The sequence below is a fragment of the Gracilinanus agilis genome, chromosome 3, assembly GCF_016433145.1.
Source record: "Gracilinanus agilis isolate LMUSP501 chromosome 3, AgileGrace, whole genome shotgun sequence".
Lineage (NCBI taxonomy): Eukaryota > Metazoa > Chordata > Mammalia > Didelphimorphia > Didelphidae > Gracilinanus > Gracilinanus agilis.
Window position 1 is genome coordinate 649117621 of NC_058132.1, and position 13414 is coordinate 649131034.

Consider the following 13414-nt stretch of genomic DNA (forward strand, 5'->3'; position numbering starts at 1 on the left):
CGTGGAGGTGGGGGGGGGCGCTACGTGTCAGCATTGCGCATGTGCCGGGCAGGGGCCCGGGGGGGGGGCGCTGCTGCCGCGTCATCGCAGCCCCCCTCCCCCTCCGGGCCCTGGCCGGCGGGGGTCCTAGCGCTGACACAGTCTGATGGGGGGGGCGCTGCGGCGTATGGGGGGGGGCCTGGCCCTTTAAGCCTCTCCCCACCCCCACCCCCCCGCGGCGCCACTCCGGAGCAAGTGCTGAGGTGGCACCTCGGGGAGGCCCCGCGGGCGACCAGGCACGAGTGGGGGCGCCCCTCCATCAGCTGACAGGCCCCGGCATTGAACTGCCAGGGCCCCTGTCCACTCCCCCCAGGCCCTGGGGGACGCTTGGTGTCCGGGAGCCTTGGCCCTGTGCGAGACGGGTCCGGGCAATGCCATAGGGCACCGACACAGGAGAGGTTCTGTGAATGGGCAGGACCATGCAGGGACCCAGGCCCTGTGCTTACAGCAGCCAGAGCTGGCAGTCTGACCGCTTTCCTGTCTTCCCAGTCTTCCCCGGCTGTGGGCTGGGTGTCCTCACGGAGAAGCAGGGTTTAGGCCAACTGTTTGCTTTGTGCCCTGGGGCAGGGAGCTCGGCCCTCTGACCTTGGGAGCCTGGGGCACACCCCCGGCCGAGATTAGAGGATTTGGAGCCAGCTGGGATAGTTGAAGTGGACTTGGGCTGCTTTTGCTTGCTTCTTTCTGCCCTTCCAACCCCCTTCAAGTAAAACCAGCACATCTTGGGAGGCCAGGCAGGGAAGGCCCCCAGCAGCCCCCTCCAGGTTTTCAGACTGCTATTTCGGGGTCCCAAGGCAGAGGCTTGGTCTGTAACAAATCAGCTCAGGGCATGGCCGCAGCTTTCTCTCTTGGAGAGTTTTTACCGATCCTGGAGGGGTGGCAGCCTGGAATCTGAGATAGGTCTTTCTACCCTCATTCAGGGCTTTTTGACTCTTCTTTTGCAGACCCTGGGAAGGTGCAGGGTCTTCCTGGCTGCCTTTGTAGCCTCATTGGGGGGTTAGTCCTTGTAGTCCCTTACAATGGCCAGGTTAGCCAGCAATGATTAAGTGTTTGCTGTGTGCCCACCTGGTGCTTTGCCATTTAGAGATACGTGCCATCAGTTAGGCACAATCAAGATCTAGAGAGGAGAAATGGGAGTTGATCTGCCCAGGGAAGGCACTAATGGAAGCACAATCCAGAAGGGCTTCCTGTAGAAGGTGGGTTTTAGCTGAGGCTTCATGGAGGGGGGGGAGGGGTTTCAGGCCCAGAGTCAGGAGTCAAGCTGGGCAGGATGGAAGGACTTGCCAGGTCAGGGAGGGCATTGAATGTGAAATTGGCTTTTTTCTCTGATCCTGGAGGTAATTTGGGAGACCTTGATCTGTAGTGAGGAGAGGCTGGCCTGCTCACCCTTAGGCTTCATGGAGGTGAGAATGGAATGAAGGTAGGGTGAGGAAGGCAGGAGGCCCCCTTGAACCAGATTGATTGGACAAATGATCTTAGTTGGGACAGAGATGGTAGCTAGCTTTTGGGCAATGTTTGCAAAGCATTTGACACATTATTTCATTTTTTGGTAGGTCCTAATTATCCCAATTTTATGGAGGGAAACCAAGGTAGAGAGGTTGTGAAATGCCCAGGGTCATACAGCTGTCCTGCCTCACCTTATTCATTAAGACTCATTGCTAGACAACTTTATATCATTGTTCAGTGTGAAATATCTAATAAAATGTCATTTAAGTTTAAAAAGTGTTTTGTAGACCTTAAAATGCTCTCTGATGGCAGCTGGTTTATTACCAGGAGAGGGTGGCAGAGCGGGCAGAGTCTAGGACAGCAATCAAAACCAAGTTTTGGAACTCTTTAGTATGACCCTGGGCAAATCCATCCCATTTCAGACCAGGGCAAGTGTCTGGTGGGTCTGAAGCGCTGTGCTAGGGCTACAAAGACAAAAGGCAGTCTTCAGCCTCTGGGAGCTCACATTCTCCTGGGAGATAGTTTGTTTTTGAAGTACAGGTAAGGAGCAAATGCATGTCAGACATGGAGACACAGCCAGTGCAAAGATATGGAGGAGGGAGGCGGAATGTCCTGTCTAAGGAAGAGCAGTCAGGCCAGTCTGGCTAGAATGTGGAATTCTTCAAGGAGGGCCGTGTCCATTGCACTGTGAAAAGGTACCTGGAATTGGACTGCAGGAGCTGATTTATAGGGGCTCTTCCAAAATCTCAATACAGTTTTCATCCATTCATGCTACTAACATTGCACCAAGACTTTGGGGACCCTCTTGGTCCAGGACCAGGAGGAAGCCACTGCAGGGAAGTGACCACTCTGGGCCTTTGCCCCAGACCCTGAAAGGGGAGGTCCTGCATGCAGGGGGACCACTTAGGAGGCTCTTTGCCAAAGTCCAGGTGATGCAAGGAGGGTGCTGAGGGTGTGGACTGGTCGTTGATGGCCACAGGCTTCACCCTCACCTGGAATGAGGCTGAGGAAAGAGAGTTGCTCCAGGTTGGGGACAGCCCGGTGCTCTCTGGCAGTGGGAATCCTCTCCCTGCCCTGATGCAATCACCACAGGGTGGTTGTGAGGATAGCCTTGCTTCAACTGTGTCATTGGGAGTTTTTCTCATTGCCAACACCTGGAGGGGGAAGGGCTGGGCCCTCACACACACCCGTTTTTTGTGCTGTGACTGCCTGAAGCAGGGCCTCTGAGGGAAGAGGGGGATGTCTCAATGCTGGGGCAGCCCCATGATAGCTGCCAGTGAGGCCTGGCACCCTGGGCCTGCAGCACAGGTGCTTCCTTGGCTCTGTTGGTGGTCACTGGCCTGGTGGAAGTCAGAGAAGCAGCAGATTGACTGTGCAGCTTGGTGGGAGGGCCTGGGATGACACCCACCCTCACCCCCAGCTCTTTGCAATGCTGGGCCTTGGGGCTGGGCTTTCCTCCTTTTTGCCCTCTCCTGGTGCTCTTTCTCAGGCGCCATTGCTGTGCACAGCCCTCTGGGGGCCTCCCTGAGCTTTTGCAGATACCTTCTGGGCTCTTCCTGAAGGAGGCACTGGGGGGGAAGGGCGTTCCACTTTAGATTTCCATCAGCGATGGACCAAAAGCAGTTTGGGGCTAGACTGGCTGCTCTGCTCACTGGAAGGAGCCAGGGTCACTTACGTTGAAGTGGGTTTGGCCCAGAAAGGGGGTGCCAGAGTTTTGCAGACCACCTCACTTGATGCCTTGTGGCCTAAGCGCCTGGGCCCAGCGAGCTTTGGCACTGCTAGTAACTTTTTTCTTTCTCTTGCTTTCCCCCCAGCTGGCAGGCTGACGGACAGGCGTCTGCAGGACGGATTTTCTGGCTACTGACCATTTAGCTGGTGAGTGGACGTGTCTCCTGCATCATCATCATCATCATCATCATCATCATCATCATTATTATTATTATTATTATTATTATTATTATTATTACATAAAAGTTTGTGATGTTGGGGACGTTTTTGCAAATTTCATTCCCCCCCAGAACTCACAACAGTTTGTTGTCATGTCCTCCTTGGGGTTCATGACTGTGATTTTAAATATCAGTTTGCTTTGGGGGGGGTCATCTGACTTGGGGATCTATTTTTAGATCCCCACTTCCTTAGGTGTGGATTAGGTATGAGCCTAGAACGAGTCTTTAATAACTTGGAAGAACCTGTAAGGATGAGAGCTGAATTTTTCCAGGGGATGGGGTCAGAGTGGGTTGCCTCCACTGCTTCAGCTTTCTGCTTTTTCTTTGTGTCTACTCCCTTGGCTAACGAGGTTCTTGTGTGCCCCCAGTATCCCATGGGTCCTCTCATAGCCTGGAGAGGGGGGCATCACCAGGAAGCCCAAGCCATTTCTTTGTACACTCCCCATACACATGTTGAGGTCATTGCTGTACCAATTAGAGGGAAAGACCCTAAAGCCATTTCTTGGGCAAGTTCTAAGGAGAAGGTGGGGTGGGGGTTCATAGATGTGATTGGAAAGAGATTTTGGTATCTGTCATGGCATAATCCTGCCACACACAAAAGGAACATCTTCTGAAACAACGCCAACAGGCATCATTCAGCTTCTGTTTGAAGACCTCCAAGGAGGGGGAGATTCCCTCTCAGGGTACCCATTCCCCTTTAGACAGCCATGATTGTTGGCCTCCCTGCCTCCTGCAGCCACATAGAACAGGCCTCATCACCTTTCAACTACTTCATAGACCTTTAGGGCTGCAGTTGTGACTCCTCCCCACCTTCTAAACAGGCCCAGTTCTTTCCGGGGATCCTGATGTCACTGGCCTCTAGGCCCTTCCCATCTTGTTGCCCTTCTCTGGACACTCTTCAGCTTATCAGCATTCTTCTGAAACTGGGCCCCACTCCTGCCCCAAGCCAAATACATATTATCTCCAGATGAGATCTGTCTAGGACCGAGGATGAGGGTGGGCCTTCAGGGCCCTGAAGGCCGCTGCCAGCCTTTTTGCTCTGTACCACTCTCCTTGGGAGGTTGTTTCTTTGAGACCTTTACCTTCTGTCTTAGAATCGATGATAAATGTTGGTTCCAGGGCAGAAGAGCAGTAAAGGCTCTTAACGGATTTGCCCAGGGTCACACAACTAGGAAGTGTCTGAGGCCTGATTGAAACCCAGGACCTCCTATCTCTAGGCCTCGATCTCTACCTACTGAGCCACTTGACTGCCCTTCCTTGTTAAATTTTAAAAATATTTATAGATTTTGGTGGTCATGAGAAAAAAGATTTAGCATCTAAGGGGCAAGGAGAGGACTGTGGAAGAAAAGACAAACTTTTGTTGGGTGGAGCTTTTTAGAGTATGCATTAACTTGAACTAGGGCCCTAATCACTGGTGATCTCTATTTTTTTTTTTTGCAAATTTAAAAATGTTTTATGGAATTAATTTCATTTTCTATCAGCAATTAATCAAATAATAAATATTGATTAAGCACCTACTTTGTAGCAGATACTGTCTGAAGCACTAGGGACACAGAAAGAAACAAAGACAGCCCCTGCCTTCAAGGAGCTTCCAGTTCAATGGGGTAGGAAGACCAGTGAATACAGACAGAGACAATGAAGATAGGAAAGGCACTGGAATTAAGAGAGGTCCAGGAGGAGGTCAGCAGGAGTCCAGCAGGAGTCAGAATGGGGGACAGCCAGAAAGGAGCAGCCAGGAGGCCAGTGTCAGTGAATTAGAGAGTGTGTATCAGGGACACAGGTGAAAGGAGACTGTAAAGCTAGAAGGGGGCAGGTGATGAAGGACTTTGAATGTTCCTGGACTTTCTGGAGGAAGAGAGTGACATGGTCAGACCCTGGGCTTAATGAAAATCACTTTGGTGGCTGGAATGGGGAGAGCCTGGAGGCAGGTAGATCAGGTGCTCCTACCATACCATAGTCCAGGGCTGAGGGCAGTGTCAAGAGGAGAGAAGGGGGCGCATTTGAGGGTTGCTGCAAAGGTGAAGTGGTCAGGCGTTGTCCATAGCTTGGATATGAGGGTGGCAGGAGGACTCCAATGTTAGAATCACCCTCCCCAGTGATAAAGAAGGAAGGAGAATTCCTGAGTTTAAAGGTGGCTCCTGGGCTACTCCCCTTCCCCTTGCCACCATACCTGAGGACCTTTTCACATGCCCTGCCCCTCTGTCTCCACAGCCCTGTCTAGGGTAATTGGGAGGGAGGGGCCTCAGTTAGGGCATGTGATCTCTAAAAGGTTCACCAACATTAGTCTTTCAGAAGAAGCCCTTAGGGGTTTTGAGAGGTATTAGCAGGAATTACCTGGACAAAGAGGCAAAGGAAGGAGAGGTAGGGGGAGAAGCAGGAGAGAGTGTATTCTTGACTGCCAAGAGAGAAGAGGAGTGATTAGGAAAGATACCCACATGACAAAGGGACAAGGGCAGCTCCCTGAGGCCCTGTATGGGAGGCCTTCTTCCATGTTGACATGGAACCATTAATGGGTTTGGCCATTGAGCCTATAATCTAATTCCATCCAGTTGTGCTGGAATGTGTTGTACATTCTCTGCACATGAGTAGCACGAGAGATGTTGTCAAATCTTTTGCTAAATGGTTAAAAAGAATCCATTTTTTTAACTGAAGAATTCTTTGAATAGTGATACTTTGTATTAAACCCCATATCACCCCCCCATAACCTCTAAATATTAATAATGACAAAAATAATTAACAATGATATAGCACCTACTATGTGCCAAGCACTGTGCTAATTATTATCTCATTTGAGCCTCACAACAACCCTGAGAGGTAGATGCTATTATTGTCCCCATTTTAAAATTGGAGAAACCAAGACAGGTATAAAATGACTTGCCTAGGTGAAACACAGCCACTAAAGTGCCTCAAGCTAGATTTGAACTCAAGTCTTCTTGCTTCTAGACTCAGCACTTTGGAAAATATTAGCCCATTTTGCAGATGGAGAAAAAGATTCAGAGACTTTGACCTGACTAACGTCATCTATCTACTAACCGAGAGTTAGAATTTGAACCCACACCTGCTAATTTCACATCCCATGCTCATTCCAACCTCATCTCGGTGGCTCAGCAAGAGGGAGGCACCAGAGGGTTAGAGAAGAGAGTGACCAAGTTGGATTTGTGTAGGGAGGCAGGCTCATGAGTCTGCCAGCATTTATTTGGAGTCTGCTGTGGGCCAGGCTCTGAGCTGTACAGAGACATGACTTGTTCTCAGGCATCTCGTCAGGGTTTCAGAGGTGAGAAGCTGCTGGACTTGGATTCACAGCGCCAAGATAACATGGAGACCTGCTGTCCTTGGGCCTCAAGAAGAGGTTCTTCTGTTCTCCAGAGGCTTCTTGGAGGATGATGGAAGGGCAAGACTAGGTCAGAACTGGTGGCTACTCTTTAAGGGACAAGCTTTTCGCCTGCATAAAAGGGAAAAAGGCTTCTGGGAAAGGCATGGAATGGACCCACCAAAGTAGGGGAGAGGAGACATTCACTTGGTGCCCTTTGGGTGATGTGGTAGTTGCAAGAATTTCTGATTCATCTTAAAAGAACAGGGAAGCTGCTCAGCGGCTGGCATATGTATTGAGCTAGTCTCTTGAGTTGCTCTGAGTTTTTGTGATGGGGGACAACAGAGCACTTGATTTGGTCCCCCTCATTCTGAGGCTCTTAATTCCAGTGTGTCCATGCCTGAGCTTGGTGAATGTGGGCAGCAGAAGACAAGGCTTCCCTGGGCTCCTGGTCTGCTCTGGGGCAGGCTTGCCCATGTCGATGAGATCACAGATTCATTGACCTATTGAGTTAAATGGTGCTTTTGTTGAGAGATCCTCTAGGCCCGGCCCATTCACTTTGGTCCCCTCCATTTTTGTTGCTTCTAGCTAACAGGACCAGAGCATGAATAGTTTGGTAACCCTGGAATAATTGTCTCTGTTGTCATTGTCATCAAGTTGTTTTTTCCGTTGTGCCCGACTCTCATTGACTCCATTTGGGGTTTTGATAGCAGAGAGCCCAGAGTGCTTTGCCTTTTCCTTCTTTAGCTCATTTTATAGATTTGGAGACTGAGGCAGAGAAGGTGAAGTGACTTGCACAGAGTCACACAGCTGATCAGTGTTAGAGACAAATCCAGGAAGATGAGTCTTCCTGATTTCATGCCCACTGCTCTATCTGCAGCACTACCTAGCAGCTCCTTCTGGCATGGTCCTAAAAGCAAAGAGAGTCTCAGGATCAGGGTGAGGAGCAAGCTGTTTCCTCAGGCTTTGACATTTGGATCTCAGTGTTTCTGGCATCCCAACTCAATCTGAAAAGTTGAGCGCCGGCTCCATCCAGATAACCTGACATCTCCTTCCTTGCTTCTCCCCTCTCCTTTAGTGGCATACCCGGATTGTGTGTAGGTGGGACATCGACAATGAGCTCTGTTGCAGTTTTGACCCAGGAGAGCTTTGCAGAGCACCGCAGTGGGCTGGCTCAGCAGCAGATTAAAGGTAATGCTTTCACACCACCATCTTTAGCATCACTTGTCTCCCCACTTTTCTGAGGGTCACTGTGTATCAGATTGGTGATTTGGCCTTTCAGAGTTGACCCTGAATTGAGATCTTCCTGTGGCCCTTTAAGGACTAAGATCGTGATTGCAAGTTCTTAAAACATGTCCTGAGTTGATTTTCTAGTATTTGTGCCCAATGTGTGTGTGGTTTTGGTCAGTCCTGACTGTTTTACTTCGTAAATGAGACCCATTTTGAAGACAACCGTGTACAGTATTGAGGTGCAGTTGTACTTAATGAGGATAAGGCCAGCTTGCCCTACTGCCATGTGCCAGGCAAGTTCCAGCCCCTCATCTTGATCTTGGGTGAACTTAGCATAAGGGGAGGTCCTGTACTAGGGTCTCAGTGGCCCTTGGAGCACCCCCTGGGTGATGGGGTGTTCTTGCTATCGTGGTGCTGCGTTTGAGGGGAGAAAAGTAGATTTGGTGGATGGATTTGAGTAGGCATGCTGAGAAATTGTGGTTTATTAAACTAGAACCTGTTTTGATAGAAAGGGGAGAGCGGGAATCAAAACATCTTTGTAATGGTTTTACCCTACTCCAAAGCCAAAATGTGAATGAAATGGGAACTGATGGGTTATCTAGTAGCTGTCATTCATTTGCTGCCTTTTGTAGGATTTCAACTCACATGCTATTTTTCACTGTATTTAGAATGATCCTATAAGTTCTTTGTTTTTACCTCCAGTTGCTGCTTTAAATTCAGAAGATGAGAGTGACCCCCCAACGTATAAAGATGCCTTCCCTCCACTCCCTGAGAAATCTTCTTGCTTGGAAGCTGCTCAGGAGCCTGCTGGAGCCTGGGGCAACAAAATCCGGCCCATTAAAGCCTCCATTATCACTCAGGTGGGAAATGCAAGAAAAATCTCAGACTAGGCCCATGTGAAATGTGGGAAGAGAGTGTTGTTTTCTAATTCACATGAATATACCTGGAAATGGGACATGCACTTCATTTGTAGAAAATAGCCTAAGCGGGGGCAGCTGTGTATTGAGAGCCAGGCTTACAGATGGGTAGTCCTGGGTTCAAATTTGGCCTCAGATATTTCCCAGCTGTGTGATCCTGGGCAAGTCATTTAACCCCCATTGCCTAGCCCTTCCTGCTCTTCTGCCTTGGAATCGATACTTAGTATTTCTTCTAAGATGGGAGGTAAGAGTTTATGAAAGAAAAGAAAGGGAAGAAAGGAGGGAGGGAGGAAGGGAAAAAAATAGTCTAAAAGTTACAAAGGAAAAGAACTGTGAGTGAACAAACACAGCCAGCCTAGGGAACTTGGTGAAGATGTTAGATCTGGTATAAAGAAGTCCTCTAGTTCCCCAGTCAGAGGATCTAAGAGAGTTAGCAGGAACCTTCCATGTTCTCTTAGAGCCTCTGCTGGGACCTGTCTGCAGTGATGGGGAATTCAGTGCTTGGAAAGATACTCATTTAATTCTGGGATGGCTAGTAAGTGTTTTTTTCTAAAATTCAGCAGAACTATGCCTTCATACTCTTTGGGGCTTGTACTGCCTTCTGGAATAATCAAGTAAATGGAATGTCTCTTCTAGACGCCATCCCATAAACAGTTGAAGATGGCTCTCATGCTCCCTCCCCGATGGGTTAAGAAGAAGCCTTGTGTATCACAGCACAGCCCCTGTCATATAGGAGTGTGTGTGTGGAATTGTTGGATTAAAGACCCCCTTCCCCACCTTTGTGACCCTTACCTTGTCAGTGCCCCTGGGGAGGTTGCTAATACCATGTCTGGTATGCCTGTGGCCAGAGAGGCCAAAGTACTTGGCGCTGGGGACCCGCATTAAATGCCTAGCACATGGGGACGTCCAGGGACAAGGATGGGGTAAGGAAATAGGCCCTGCTCTCAAGGCCCAGGAAGAGGCGGGCAAGGTGACTTCAAAGACAGATCCTAGTGGGGCCCCGTGGGAGAGGGATTGGGGAAAGATACGGACGTGAGCTTGGAAAGTTCTGGGAGCCAGCTGTTGGCCTGAGCCCCAGAAAACCTCCAAGGTCACTTCTAGCTCCGATATGTTCAGTTCGCAGACATGTAAACGTAGACTAGGAGTTGAGCTTGATGGCCTGTCCCCAGCTGGACTTACTCCATGTTGGGGTCAGGCAGTTACTTCCTTAGTAGATTCAGCCAAGGCCCAGAAGAGGTGCTTGAGCAGCTCTTCTCACATTGGGGCTGTGCCCACCTGCAGATTGCCCAGTCACTCCAGCTCAGCTCTAACCATGAGCTGTTGTCTATGGGTCATGTCACCTTCCCCTGTGTTTGAGCAGGTGTTCCATGTTCCCCTGGAGGAGAGGAAGTACAAGGACATGAACCAGTTTGGGGAAGGAGAGCAAGCCAAGATCTGCCTTGAGATCATGCAGAGGACCGGTGCTCACCTGGAGTTATCTCTTGCCAAAGACCAAGGTCTCTCCATCATGGTCTCTGGAAAACTGGAAGCGGTTATGAAGGCTCGGAAAGACATTGTTGCAAGACTCCAGACACAGGTCAGTCTGGCTTCTCTTGGATTTATCGGGGCCCAGGTATGCCTGGGATGCTAGGCAGTGCCTGAGATTACTCAGATGAAAGGCCACAATATCATTGAAATGCCAGCTCCCACAGGGAGATTGGTGTAGGGGAGTAGAGTCTTCTGTCTCAGTCATGGAATGATGACTGGACCAAACGGAGAGAACCGGCTGTGAGCACTACTCCCTGGGATGTTCCCTGAAGTCTCTGGTGGCTCAATTCCTGTCAGAGACTTGCATCATCAGGCTTAATTCCTTTGGAGAGTGGGTAGCATTCCATCCCTGTAGCCCCACGCTTCCCTGGATGTTCCATGTCCTCGGAAGTCCTAACGGGGACCAAACCCATTTACAGTTTGTGTTTTGGAAGAGTGTCCTCTGTCGCTGACCTCAGAATGGTTGACTGAGTTTCCTGATTTGGCTCCCATAATTCCAAACTGTATTTTTGTCTACTTGGATTATTTTAGAGCTTTAGTACAGTGCTTAGTATGACTGTTGTCGTCTTCTTTGTTTTAAATCCTTACCTTCCGTCTTAGAATTACTACTGAGGATCAGTTCCAAGACAAGAGCAGTAAGGACTAGGTGATGGAGGTTAAGTGCCTTGCCCAGGGTCACCCAGCTAGGAAGTGTCTGTGGCCAGATTTGAACCTAGGATCTCCCTTCTCCAGGCCTACCTCTCAATCCATTGAGCCACCCAGCTGCCTCCGTATCCTTCTTGAATAAAGCTCCTTCAGCATGGGCTGTTTTCAGTGTTTGCCATTATTGCCAGTTTGCTACAAGTGAGGGGAAAAAAGATTTACCTTTTACTATCAATTTGGAATGATCTTCATGTGGCTAATTGGGATGTTTCGGAGAACTTGTTGTTCAGACATAATCAGTCTCAAAAGTACAGTACCTGTGTAAAGGATTGCTCTGTTGAGTAATGAAATGAAAAAGAAATGTCAGAATTTGCCAGGAGGTCACTGAAAATACTGATTTTCAGTTAGGTAAGATCCAGGGAATGACCAGACAAGCTTTAGGTGTGTCTGCCCCTTAAGAGATAATGAGTCTGAACAACTCAGAGCATCTTGGATGAAGTCTGTGAATGGATGCCCACAGAGGTCCAAGTATCCCCCATTCCCATTGACCACTTCAGGGACCATTCCAGTGGAAACGGAATTGAAGGATGTGGAGCTGATGGTTGACTGGCCTGCTTGTTTGCTGGGAAATGGCCTTCTGCCACTTGGTGACATTCTTGTTGGTGTCAGTTCCTCTGTGTATGGTGGATGTTGGGCTTTATCAGGGAAGTTTGTGCATCGATTTTGTTTTTGGTAACAGACTTTTTAAAGTCTGAGTTTAAAATGTCTCTCCTGGGATCATTTCTTCCCTTTGGCTAGGAATTCTATTCCTATGCAAGTTGTGAAAGTTCTGTCCCTTTTGGGAATTTGGTCTTTACCATGGAAATTTCTCACCCTTTTGGAGCTTCATTGTAGTCTGTGGTCCTTTGTGCCAGTGGCTTCCCAGGTTTCCTGACACTGTTGTTGAGCTAGAAGCCTCCTCCTTTGAGACATGTTCTTGCTAGAGTTCTTTCTCTTCTGAAAACTGTGCCTTATGCCAGTTCTGTCCTTTACTTCCCTTGTTGTGAGTTGTACCCACTTCCTGAGCACTGATGGATGAACCATGTTGATCAGTTTTCAGAAGTGATGACTTGTGCCCTTCCTGTTGAGCACTCACCTTATTGAATGAGTTGTTTTTGCAGGCTAGCTTTTTCTTATAGGGAAGGAGAGCATCCCAAGTCCTTTATATGCCCTCTTCTCTTGGACTGCAGGCTTCAGCAACAGTGGCCATCCCCAAAGAACATCATCGCTTTGTCATTGGCAAGAATGGTGAGAAACTCCAGGACTTGGAGCTCAAGACTGCAACCAAGATCCAGATTCCTCGCCCAGAGGATCCCAGCAACCAGATCAAGATCACTGGTACCAAGGAAGGCATCGAGAAGGCCCGGCATGAAGTTCTGCTGATCTCGGCTGAGCAGGTATGGGGAACTGTTGTTGGCCAGAACTCTTTCCCTGAATGAAATCCAGATGCTTGTCCTCTTTGTGTGGGAAGTGAGATGTGCCTCTGTGTGATTAACTAGTGGCACATCCAGACAGGCTTCGCTCTCACCTGATCTTGACAGTTTGGGATGGATGGAAAGTTTAATACTAACATTGCTTATATAATCTTATAGCCGTTTACTCTTTCACTTCTGCTTCTCTTTCTGTTAGATTTATCCAAAACCAAGAGAGGGATATTGAAGTCTCCTATCACTGTCATGCCACGATGACTTCTTATACCTCAGTTGATGTTTCCTTTATGAATGTGGTTGCTGAGGCATTTGTAACATCTGGGTTTATTACTGATACTTAGTTGACTGGGATGGAGCTTCCTTATGTATCTTATGTTCCTTTTTTTTTTTTTTTGGCCAGATAGCACAGTGGCAACTCCTGTTCCATGCAGATTTCTACAGTTTTATTTGGTGTCTCTTTGTCTCTTATAAGTGCACATTGTGCTGTTATGTTTTCTTATCCAATCTGTTGCTTTTTTCTTTTTTTCTTTTTTTGGTTTTTAAAATCCATTCACATTTTTTAAAAAATCCCATACCTTCTGTCTTAGAGTCGATATTAGGTATTGGTTCCAAGGCAGAAGAGTGATAAGGGCTGGACTTTAGGGGTTAAATGAGTTGCCCAGAATCACATAACTGGGAAGTGTCTGAGGCCAGATTTCACCCCAGGACCTCCAGACCTTGCTATTCATCCACTGAGCCACCCAGCTGCCTCTTCATTTACATTGAAAGTGATGAGAGTTAGGTTTATATTGTCCTCTATTTAGCTCTAATTTTATTTTGTTTTGTTTTTCCAGGTGATTTTCTCCTTATGTTATATAGTTTTGTGTCTCTTCAATTTAGCTTAAATTTTTT

The 13414-nt window shown here is 48.5% G+C and overlaps 1 protein-coding gene across 2 annotated transcripts in view; it reads left to right on the forward strand.

Annotated features, from left to right (window-relative positions):
* LOC123242802 (high density lipoprotein binding protein) overlaps nt 1–13414 on the forward strand; it is a 97521-nt gene that overhangs the window by 51802 nt on the left and 32305 nt on the right. Inside the window, exons 2-6 of one of the 2 annotated variants that reach the window (XM_044670894.1) lie at nt 3297–3357; nt 7817–7929; nt 8671–8828; nt 10246–10461; nt 12284–12490. In XM_044670894.1, the coding sequence (XP_044526829.1) occupies nt 7854–7929; nt 8671–8828; nt 10246–10461; nt 12284–12490 (657 nt within the window). In that variant the 5' untranslated portion in view covers nt 3297–3357; nt 7817–7853. Of the gene's footprint in view, nt 1–3296; nt 3358–7816; nt 7930–8670; nt 8829–10245; nt 10462–12283; nt 12491–13414 lie in introns of those variants that run through there. The other variant, XM_044670895.1, reaches the window with a different exon arrangement.